Source organism: Quercus suber, unplaced genomic scaffold (genome assembly GCF_002906115.3).
Source record: "Quercus suber isolate HL8 unplaced genomic scaffold, Cork oak 2.0 scaffold_88, whole genome shotgun sequence".
In the NCBI taxonomy this organism is placed as follows: domain Eukaryota; kingdom Viridiplantae; phylum Streptophyta; class Magnoliopsida; order Fagales; family Fagaceae; genus Quercus; species Quercus suber.
Window position 1 is genome coordinate 593,901 of NW_027069553.1, and position 11,813 is coordinate 605,713.

An 11,813-nucleotide genomic window follows, 5' to 3' on the forward strand; every position below is an offset into this window, starting at 1 on the left:
CATTTTGAAAAAAATTGCAAAAGTTACGCTGTTGCTATCGATAACATTACCCAATTTCTTGGAAGCAGCGGAACTTTTAGCAAGAGCAAATTAAAAAATGAAGCATTGTCCTTCCAAATATGAAATTTTTGTAGGTACAGTACTTAGTCAAGCAATGCGAAAAGTCAAGCCCTCTCCTTGTGAGCATAAAAAATAACAATAATAAGAAAAACTGAAAGCTGTAGTTAATTAACTCACAGCATCACTCAAATACTAGTTATATATTAAATTATTAATAATAATTTTTATGATACTTAACTCTGCTCTACTCTCCCTTTATTTAAATTGATCCATATAGTCAAATTCCATTATTATTTTTAGATAGGTTAAGTATAATTTTTAATACTGGTAAGAGTAATGATAAAGATACAAACTTTTTTACAAACTGCTGATATGGTTAGTGGTTATTAGTAAATGCAAAAATGATGTTAATAGTAGGCTTAAATGAAAATCAATAAAAAGTTAGTTACATCAACAATTTGTAAAAATGTTGTAAAATAGTTTGTATTTGTGGCATTACTTTATTAATAAAGGTGAATGTTCACACTTACACTTCAATCATCATAATACATTTTTTGCTAAAATATTATTTTGGTTCCTAGACTTTATTGAATTTTTTTTTCATTCCTTAATTATTAAAAATGTTTCTCTTTCTTTCTTTAAATTTTACAAAAGATACTTTTTTTTTAAAAAATTCCATAAACTATTCTAAAAGTTCATTTTTTTGGCCTATATTTTTGTCTCTAAACTGTTAATTAAACTCTTTACAAAGGTTAGGAGAAAAAAAAAAAAACTTTTAAAGTTTAGAGACAGAAAATAAATTTTTGATAAAATAATATTTTACCGTACAACATTTACGAGACTTACATACTTACAGGTTTCCTTTTGTTTTAGCCAGGGTTCAACTTGCTTTAATGGTTTAAAATATTAATTTATTTGTTCCTAAAATAGGAAAATATTTTTACTTTTGACTTTTATATAATTTTTAAATAATATAAGTTAATAAAAACAAACTCATGGAAAGTAACAAACTTAACATCGAACAAAATGACGGTTTGAATTTTAATGAAACCACATGAAGCTTATTAGTTTCAGCCACATTAAATTTTGAATTATGTGGTATTCACGTATTACCCTTGCCCATTCTAAGTTCTCAGTTGACGTACAGCTTTTGCCAATGCCATCTGTCAATCTTCCTTACCAGATACCACAAAAAAGAGCCGCCCTTACATTGTCCTTTTATCCCATTCGCCTCATGTGAAAGTGAGGCATGTTTATTATTGAAACTAGAGTTTTTTTTAGAACTCTGTTTTCTAGCGTAATCCGTCAGCGATTGACTATTATCTTCATTCTTCACATAGATCGATCATTTTTTTTCTTTGCCATTTACTGTCAGTCATGTAAGGGTAGTGACAAAAAACTGCGGCACAAGAGTTTTGTGAACATGGAATGGATTCTCTCTATTGAAAGTTGGAAACACTCATAAACACAAAAGTTAAACAAAGTCCTACAAATTGACACCAAATGGTCATAATCAAAAAAATCAATATAAAGAGAGATTCGAGTACGGTCAAAAGTTAATCTGATCAAATCATATACCCAATGAAACTTCTTAGACGTGTTGTACGTTTTCACATTCTCTCTTGAAACGTACTTATCATGATATAATAATAAATTAAAATTGTAAACGTAGCAATTCTTGACCATATCAAATCACAACCTTGTTCCTCTTCCCATCTTTCACCTATATTATTGCCCCCAAATACAAACACTAAAGGAAAAGAGAGAGAGAGAGAGAGAGAGAGAGAGAGAGAGAGATGGGCGAAGAAATAGTGAAGAGTAAACACTAAAGGAAAAGAGAGAGAGAGAGAGAGAGAGAGAGAGAGAGAGAGATGGGCGAAGAAATAGTGAAGAGAGCTCTAAACAGCTTAGGGAGAGGATTCGACTTAACTTCAGATTTCAGGCTCGATTATTGCAAAGGCGAAGGAAGATTGGTCCGTCTCAATGAATCACAAAAAACACAACTTCAAGTCCCTGGTTTTGGCACCTTCAATGATGTCTCAATTGATATCAAATGTGACAAAGGCGATCGAACTAGATATCAATCTGACATCCTCAGCTTCAATCAGGTATACATATATTCTTATTATCTTATAATTAACCAATAAGAACAAAAAACAAAAAAACATGGATTTTGCTAATTTTATCATTGTTGTTATTGTGGTTGATGGTGTAGATGTCAGAATTTTTCAACCAAAGTTCTAAAGTTCCTGGGAAAATCCCATCCGGTTTTTTCAATGCCATGTTTGGTTTCCAAAGTGGTTCGTGGGCAACTGATGCAGGCAATACTAAGTTCTTGGGTCTTGATGGTTTCTTTATCACACTATTCAATATTCATATTGATCGATACCCACTCGCTCTCTCCGATGAAGTTCGTGATGCAGTTCCGACAACGTGGGATCCCTGTGCTCTTGCAAGGTAATGTACGTACTATTTCAGCTATTCTAATTTCCAAGATAGTTATTTAGCATAGTGTTAATTTGAAGTTTGGTTTCTTTTTGTGTAAGTTTTACAACGCCAAATTGACACGTGTCTTAAAATAATCAAAGATCATTTGAGAAATTGAGAGTCCTATCCCTTATATGCATATTTGTTGGGTTTGGTTCACTACTTTTTAACTTTTAAGATTCAATGCTTTTTTTGTTCTTTTTTTTTCTGCTTTTGCTTTTTAAAGTACAAACTAATTAAATTGAAGTACTTTTTCCAAGAAGTATAAACAATGACCATGAGAAAAAAGAACGAAGAAATGTTTGTTTTCAGACAGAGAACAACGAATTGTAAATGAAAGATGGTGGAAATTTGAACCAAAACTTGGGTCAAAACACGAATATTTAGTCGAAGTCGGATTAGAATTTTTCATGAACCAAATTCTGAATCCGTTCACATTTTTGTTTTTGGTTTGGTCCTTAATAATTAGGCACGTATCTTAACTTTGCTTACCAATACCGACAAAAACTGGTTCAAAGTTGGACAAAACGCCAATCTGCAAATATCATGGGCCTATACAAAGTACCATTCTCCGTCAAGTGGGTGAAAGTGAAAGTTTAGAATTTAGATATTGTATTTGCATTTTGCAATTTAGGCTCTATTAGAGCATTTCTATTAAGGATGCTAAAAGTGTCATATGCTAAATTTTAGCACCAATACACCAAAAAACCAACTCCATCAAATGTTTCAAATCTCAAAAATTTTGAGATATTGCTACAGTGAGATTGTATTAATACAACCTCAATGTAGCACAAGTCTTAAACCAAAAATCATTTTTTTATTCCAACGGTACTTTGGTGTATTTGTTTTTTTTTTTTTTTCCCTTCTTTCTTCTCTCTTCTCTCTCACTTTCCTCTTCTCTCTTTCCCGTAGCTTCTCGTGGGTCTGATGGGTCTCGATGACTGCAAGTAGGTCTAGGTCCGATGGTGGAGGGTCGCGGGTCGACGGTGGTTGGTTGGGTTGGTTGAGACTGTGGGTTGAGTTGGTTGAGGTGTTGAAGATCGAGGTTGAGGATTGAGGGCTGAGGTGAGGATCGGGTGGTTGGGTGGGTGGGCTTTGGGTGGGGGTTTTGTGGTGGGTTTTCTCTGCAGTTTTTGCCATGGGTTTTTTTTTTTTTTTTTTGGTGGTTGGGGTTAGGTTGTGGTTGGTGGTGGGGGTGGTTGTGGCCGTGGTCAAAGGTGATGAGCTTGAAAAGCTCAGCCATGGAGGTTTTGAGAGCAAATATCAAGAGAGGGAGAAGCTTCTCGGTTTGTGCCGTGGGTTTTTTTTTTTTTTGGGTGGTTGGGGTTAGGGTAGGTTGTGGTTAGTGGTGGTGGTTGTGGTGTGACTGTGGCCATGGTTTATCGGTGATGAGCTTGAAAAGCTCAACCCATGGAGGTTTTGAGAGCAAATGTTAGAGGGAGGGAGAAGCTTCACCGGGTTGAGAAAGATGGAAAGACAATGGGAGAGAGAGACAAGGGAGAGTGAAAAAAAAAAATGAATAAAAAATAATAAAGAAAGAATATTTAAATGAAGTATTACAAAAATAGAAGTTTTGATGTAAAAGATATTGTAAAGTGGTGTGTTATATGTTATAAATATGGTTTTGAGAGGGTAAATGCTAAATTTTTTAAAATACTTGATGAGAATGCTCTTACTCAACGAAGTTGAGAATCTGACTGAATAATTAAATTAACAATCATACAGTTGAATAGTGAGCGAGTATCATATTCGAAACTTAGGATATGTAGTTTTTATCAAGAGATTGCGACAATATATCTACTCTTTGTTTAGTCATTATATTAATTTCTTTTCCCTTTTTTTATTTTTAAATTTTATGGAAAACACTTCAAGTTCTACTTCTCTTTTTTTTATTGTTAATTCTAAGCTTTGATACAAAAACACACTATTCTATGTTGACTTTTCTGACAATAATACTACAAATATCCTAACATTTTTCACAATTATTGACGAGGCATATTATGATTAATACAATATCACTTTTATTGGGATTACTACATACATCACTTTTATTGTACATCGAATATAATTTATGACTTCAATAATTGAAATATATTGTATCATAGAACTTATTACTTTGTGTGCTTTTTTTGGACTTTCTAAACACACCTAATTTTTTAGTTCATTTTTCCTTTGTAAACAAGGAAAAAAAGTATACATTTTGATGAATCTTCTTGACATATGAGAGAGGAAGAGAAATAGACGAAACCGCCCATAGAGACCATGTCAATAAGACAACTCATACGCATGCTAGTCATAATGATCAAATAATAATAAAAATAATAGCGTGGCTAATCATTTGGTACACACAGTTTTCTAACTTCTATCAGTAACGTAGACATTTATCTTGTTTGACCAATAATTATTAATTATAAATTAGAATTAGCCCATAGTAGTTTAGTAAAATGTCAATAATTATCAACCACGTTAGGAATTAGCTGTCTGGACAGGTTTTATGATCTTTGTTTACATGATATAAATTATAATAGCATAAAATTGAGATAGAACATCTACAGTTTGGAGGTATTTGAGTTGAAAAAACGTTTTGAATGTAGAGAGAGTTGGTCACCCAAATAGAAAAATGATTAAAAAAAAGTCTAATGTAGACAGTCACTAGGATTTTATTCATATTTAATAGATAAATTATAGGCTTATTAGTTGGCTCTTTGTTTAGTTTATGCTTTATTAAGCTGTAGAGAGATAATGTGTAATATGAAAATCATTGACTTCCAAGACTATTTCAACATGGATTGTAAGCCTGCTCAATGAAATTGGAAGTTGTAAAAGTTGTAACATTGTCAAGGAGCTCATTTTCAATAAACTAGAGCTTAAGTTATGTGCAATCTTATTATTTTAATTCATTGAGTTTTCAATTAAGTTTTGCCACCTCAACACTGTGTGTGAATGGCCAATACACATTTTTCCTCATTTTGGAGAATAAGAAATTGGGATATGTTCTTTTCTCTTGAGGAGGAAACCCAAAAAATGTGTTTGTCTGGGTCATTAAAAATGATTTTGGTTTCACCAAGTTGTTTTATATGTTGTTTTTAGAATATTGTTTTATGCTGAAACGGACCTAACATAATTTTAGGGACATAATTGGAATTGAACTAAAATTATGGAAAAATGGAGAGGACTACCAAAATTTCAAATGCTGTGTCACTATCGTGGATAGGAAGCGGATTAATTGGAGTGCAAAATTACAATCCTCTCCCTCTAGAGATATTCTATTGCGTTGGCTGCTGTTTGGTGACAATCAAATTAAATATTAATTGGACATTCATTTGCCAAATTTCCAGAATGTCAAAAAGAAAAAAACTCTCTCTCTCCCCCCCCCCCCCTCTCTCTCTCTCTCTCTCTCTCTCTCTCTCTCTCATATGAACTATTCTAAAAAATAAATAAACAAATGGAGTGAACTCTAGTGAATTGTGGAGTTGGCGTGTTTAGTTTTTTTTTTTTTTTTGGTCATTGTCTTTTCTAATGCAGTGTTCACAGTTATTCAAGAGTTTGACTATTCTTTCACCAAATAATAATAAGGAAAGATTCCTTGAGAGTGGTTCCAAAATGCTAGTTATGAGTTTCAAATTCAAAAATTTCATGAATCTTATGAACCTTTGACTAGACCAATCCTTTAGGATTTATACCCTAGTTTAATTTATATGTTTGGTTACTCATGAGGTGCTAAATATGATTTTCTTTTTGGATCTCTTCCATCCAAACTGGTAGAATAGTGTCATTTAAAAAAAAAAAAATTTGGAGTGAACTCTCGTTATTGAAATGGAGTCGTTGTGTTTTAGACCCCAGTTAACTTTTTTTTTTTTTATTTATTTTTTCTTAAATTTAAGTGTTAAGAGTTATTTAAGAGTTTGACTATTCTCTCGAGTATATATCGGATAATTACATGGAAGGATTTCTTGGGGCTAGGTGGTTCCAAATGATTGGTTATGGGTTTTGACCCCAAAATCTCATGAGGTTTTGAGAATCATTGTTAGACCAACCCTAGTTTAACTTATATGTTGGGTTACTGAGCTGCTAAATATGCTTTTCTGTTTTGAACTTTTCCCTCCAAACTGGTAGAACAATGTCATTCTTAAAAAAACCACACATACAACATGTTTAATTAATTCAAGACAGCTTAATTAGAATGTGGAAGGGCCACTTAACTGGATAGGTTGGCCACAATAAGGTACAATGCATGGTATCCTTTACATAATTATCTATAAGGTGGAAGCCATGGTTTCCTTTACTTACATTTAATTATCTAGATTTAGATAGTTAATATTTTTTGATTTTAATAAATTTTCACAGATTCATTGAGAAATATGGGACCCACATAATTGTGGGGCTGAGCATTGGTGGGCAAGATGTAGTGTTAGTTAAGCAAGACACATCTTCGGAGTTGGGGCCAACAGAGCTCAAAAATCACTTGGATGAGCTTGGAGATCAGCTGTTTACTGGGACATGCACTTTCCCCCCCCTGAACTCCAAAACTAAAGAGAAGGTTCTAATTTTTGTCTCCCACCAATTGAACATTATCATTTCATCAATTTCATTTTGTTTTTGATTCGGTTTTGAACTTATTTAATCTCATCCAAAATGGGCGCTTACACAATAATTTTCTTGAACTGATTGCAGGCACCGCAGGCTTTCAATGTCTTTGTTCTCCAACCTGTTGCTTTCAATAGCTTCTCATCCGTCAATACAAAAGATGTAGGTCCAGTTATTCCACGAATATCATTTCCCTTTAATAATTGTTTGAAAACAATGATTAATTATCTAGATTTAGATAGTTAATATTTTTTGATTTTAATAAATTTTCACAGATTCATTGAGAAATATGGGACCCACATAATTGTGGGGCTGAGCATTGGTGGGCAAGATGTAGTGTTAGTTAAGCAAGACACATCTTCGGAGTTGGGGCCAACAGAGCTCAAAAATCACTTGGATGAGCTTGGAGATCAGCTGTTTACTGGGACATGCACTTTCCCCCCCCTGAACTCCAAAACTAAAGAGAAGGTTCTAATTTTTGTCTCCCACCAATTGAACATTATCATTTCATCAATTTCATTTTGTTTTTGATTCGGTTTTGAACTTATTTAATCTCATCCAAAATGGGCGCTTACACAATAATTTTCTTGAACTGATTGCAGGCACCGCAGGCTTTCAATGTCTTTGTTCTCCAACCTGTTGCTTTCAATAGCTTCTCATCCGTCAATACAAAAGATGTAGGTCCAGTTATTCCACGAATATCATTTCCCTTTAATAATTGTTTGAAAACAATGATAAATACATGAATAGCATTTAATAATCACCAAACTACTTTAATCAATTTGATGTTAGAAATACCATACATTTTACTAAATAAATATTATAAACTTTAGTGTCACTAAGCATAAAAAATTTATACAAATATTTATTTATTATGTTATTGGAATAGTACTAATTGCCAAGAACAACATAATTCAACTGGTTAATACCTCATCATCTTTGTAAACTGCCAATATGTCATTGCTTATTCTATACAACGCTGGATTATTAATTTTATCAATTTATCATAATATTAACATTGAAGTAGATGGCTTTTGCAGGGAATCACTGTTATATGTTACAAGAAGGGAGGTGATCCATCGGTCTCAAGCCATTGCGAGTGGCTTCCAACAGTTCCATCAATGCCAGACGCAATTCACTTCAGCTTCATCCCCATAACTTCTCTCCTTAGAGGTGTTCCTGGCAAAGGTTTTTTATCCCATGCCATCAACCTCTATCTTCGATGTAAGTCTTCAACTCTCTCTCAATCTTCCTTTTAAAGCAAATCCTACATTTTAGGTTATTAAACTGAAAAGGCCACAGGCCCACAGTCCAGAAAATATGGGCCTTACCGATACAGAGCTCATAGGGAAGTTGGTTAGTGAATTATTGTATGCACGATCACCTTAATATTATCCAAACCACTTGAGTTGGTATTTTTTTATTAAAAAAAATAATATAGACACAATAATTATTTCACAATTATTGAGATGGTAGATTGTAATTAGTGTAACATCACTTGCCACATGAATCACCCTAACTACATTATTATTGTATACTAATCACACCATGTCACCTTAGTACTAAAATTTGCCGTAGTTTAAATTTACTATTTAAAAAAAGAAAACTTTTTTTATATTTTTATTTTTTTATTTAGCCTAAACAAAAAAGATGTTTAGAGAATGCACAAGACAGCAATATCTTGACATGTCATGGATCGAGTTGAGTTAGGTTGTTGCTCATCCTGATCACATTAAATGTTAAAACATCCATGTGTGGTGGTTGGGTGCAATCGAGATCGAAAATGGGAGACATGTGATGGGCAACGATGATTGGAAAGGGGAGGATATTTTTATGTCTCCACCAAATCTAGGCGGAGATCTCTAGATCTAGAACCTCCTCGAATACCTCTGTTAGGTTGGTTGGTTTTGTCGAATTTTTGTGTGTGAAAATCAGCAAAAAAAAGTAATAAAAAACCGAGTTAAACTGGGAACTGATATTTTTTCAATTTTTTGATCATTCTGGTTTTTTTAAACAATGATAATAGGCTCTTTACCATCTTAAAACACCATGAACCTTCGTCTTCTTCAATTTTTTTTTTTCCTGCAATACAATGATACTAATCGATAATTAATGACTTTTTGAACTTTGTAGATTTCATTTCTCGTTCATTTTTTCCCCTATTCTTTTTTCCTTATGGTGTTCATCTAATTCTTGTCCTTTATTTTGGTTGTAGATAAACCTCCTATCAGTGATTTACAGTACTTTCTTGACTTCCAATCACACAAGATTTGGGCTCCCATTCACAACGACCTCCCACTGTCTTCTGTCACAAATAGGGCTGCACCATCATCGACCCTCCACTTTAACTTGATGGGTCCTAAGCTATATGTAAACCCTAATCAGGTATTTTCTTCCTTCACGTGCAATGTTATGTCAATTAATTTCATGGATCATAACTAGGAATTTAATTGGTATGCCATGACTCGACAGGTTACCGTAGGGAAGAGACCTGTCACAGGGATGCGCTTGTATCTAGAGGGCATGAAAAGCAACAGGTAAATGTAAATGTTAGCTTGAAATTCATTTTCCTTCTCAATAACTCAAGAGTAAGTTATATCAATTTTCACAAAAGTTAAAGATAATAACTTTTTTAATGATGAATGATAAAATGGTGATCATCTTATATGAGAATCAATAATAGCTTACCAATTTAGCGGTTAAAAAGTTTTCCCATATATGCACAGCGCCAGTTAAATATGACCCTGGTTGGACCTCTAACGAAGATGTTGCCTTTATTGTTACAGGAGCTCAACTTCTTGTAAAGAAACACGACTCAAAAAATGTGCTTCATCTTAGGCTCTTGTTCTCTAAGGTGTCGGATGCTTTCATTGTGCAATCAAGTTGGACACAAGTATCTTCTGGGTTTTCCCAAAAGTCCAGTCTTTTCTCTGCTATAAGTACTTCAATTTCGGGCAGCCCGTTGAAAGAGAAAAAACCAGCTGTGGTGGTGGATTCTGGTGTGTTTCCTACAGGGCCTCCAGTGTCAGTAAGAGCACAAAAGCTTCTAAAATTTATAGATATGTCACAGTTATGTAGAGGTCCACAGGATAGTCCTGGGCATTGGTTAGTCACTGGAGCAAGGCTTGAATTGGAGAAGGGTAAGATATGTTTACATGTTAAGTTCTCATTATTGAACATTTGTTCATGAAAAAAAAAAGATATAATCAAAATTAAGAGGAAAACACATCCAATTTTACACTCAATTTTACAATATGCTAAAATAGTCGATTGTTAGTGGGAGATAGTAAGTGATAGATCCATATAAATAGTAAAAATTAGTGGACAAATAATTTTAACTTCTCACAATTGACATTTTCAACATGTGAAATTGAATGTAAAATTGGGTGTATCTTAGATTTATTGGGATAAAAGTTTATGTGGGAATGCGATGAGGAGCCTTATTACAACAACTGTAATGTGATGTGAGTAAGAAAATGGAACACTATACCCTTAATGTCCTCATCAAAAAGAAATGCAAGTAATGTCACATGTACAAAAGTACAAGGTACACGCTTTCTTAATGAAGAGGCCCCGGTGGTTGTCACAGCCATTGCAGACTAATCTTGTATAGAATTTCATTTAATTATGTGAAATACTGACAATCATTACTGTGCATTCTTATTTTTTGGTTCTTTTTTCGTTCAATACGTTTTTGATCCCTGTAATGTCACCAATATTATATAAAGATTTTGCATTTGTGATTTTTCTTGTGTTCAAAATTTTTATTATCGTCCAATTAATAATGAACAATAATAGTTTCATTAACAGCAAACAATGAATAATGATGTGTTTGTCAAAAGCATTGTAACTCAATTCAAATCTTTTGGTGTTTTGAGTGGAAAAATTTAAGGTTTAAATTCCCAACTTCCTTAACTATCAAATTATCAAAAAAACAAAAAAAGGGTAAAAAGAAAATAATAGTGTATTCAGCTCCAATCTTTGTCAAAATTCATTTAGTGAAGTAGTGTGTAAGCTTTTAAGCCTACGTAAGGTTACTGAGCTACTTCTGTTAACATTTATAACGACTCAGAGAAAAACATTAACCACATCTATGTTATATTTCAAAAAGACTAGTTTAGTTACAATAAAGGCTCTTGAACTTGCATTGCATCTTACGGGAAAGTAAAATTGAGTTTGGGGGCTGATCACCGCTTTGACTTGGTTCTCAACAAAGGTATGTTTTGGATTGAAGATTGAAATAAAAACACAAGTCAAGAGATAATGAGTAACCTGATTAATGGAAAGCCAAAATGATTCTTTTCTGGGAGTGAGGTTATTTATTTATTATCTTTGTCAAAATTCATTTAGTGAAGTAGTGTGTAAGCTTTTAAGCCTACGTAAGGTTACTGAGCTACTTCTGTTAACATTTATAACGACTCAGAGAAAAACATTAACCACATCTATGTTATATTTCAAAAAGACTAGTTTAGTTACAATAAAGGCTCTTGAACTTGCATTGCATCTTACGGGAAAGTAAAATTGAGTTTGGGGGCTGATCACCGCTTTGACTTGGTTCTCAACAAAGGTATGTTTTGGATTGAAGATTGAAATAAAAACACAAGTCAAGAGATAATGAGTAACCTGATTAATGGAAAGCCAAAATGATTCTTTTCTGGGAGTGAGGTTATTTATTTATA

At 33.3% G+C, this 11,813-nt stretch overlaps 1 protein-coding gene across 1 annotated transcript; it reads left to right on the forward strand.

Annotated features, from left to right (window-relative positions):
- Positions 1-1,886: 1,886 nt before the first annotated feature.
- Positions 1,887-10,879, forward strand: LOC111999816 (MACPF domain-containing protein At1g14780). The gene is given in 8 exon segments (XM_065774194.1): positions 1,887-2,168; positions 2,276-2,517; positions 6,895-7,087; positions 7,222-7,296; positions 8,175-8,358; positions 9,350-9,519; positions 9,607-9,779; positions 9,823-10,879. Coding segments are annotated over 8 exon segments (1,776 nt in total). The 5' UTR covers positions 1,887-1,931; the 3' UTR covers positions 10,325-10,879.
- The last annotated feature ends 934 nt before the right edge of the window (positions 10,880-11,813 follow it).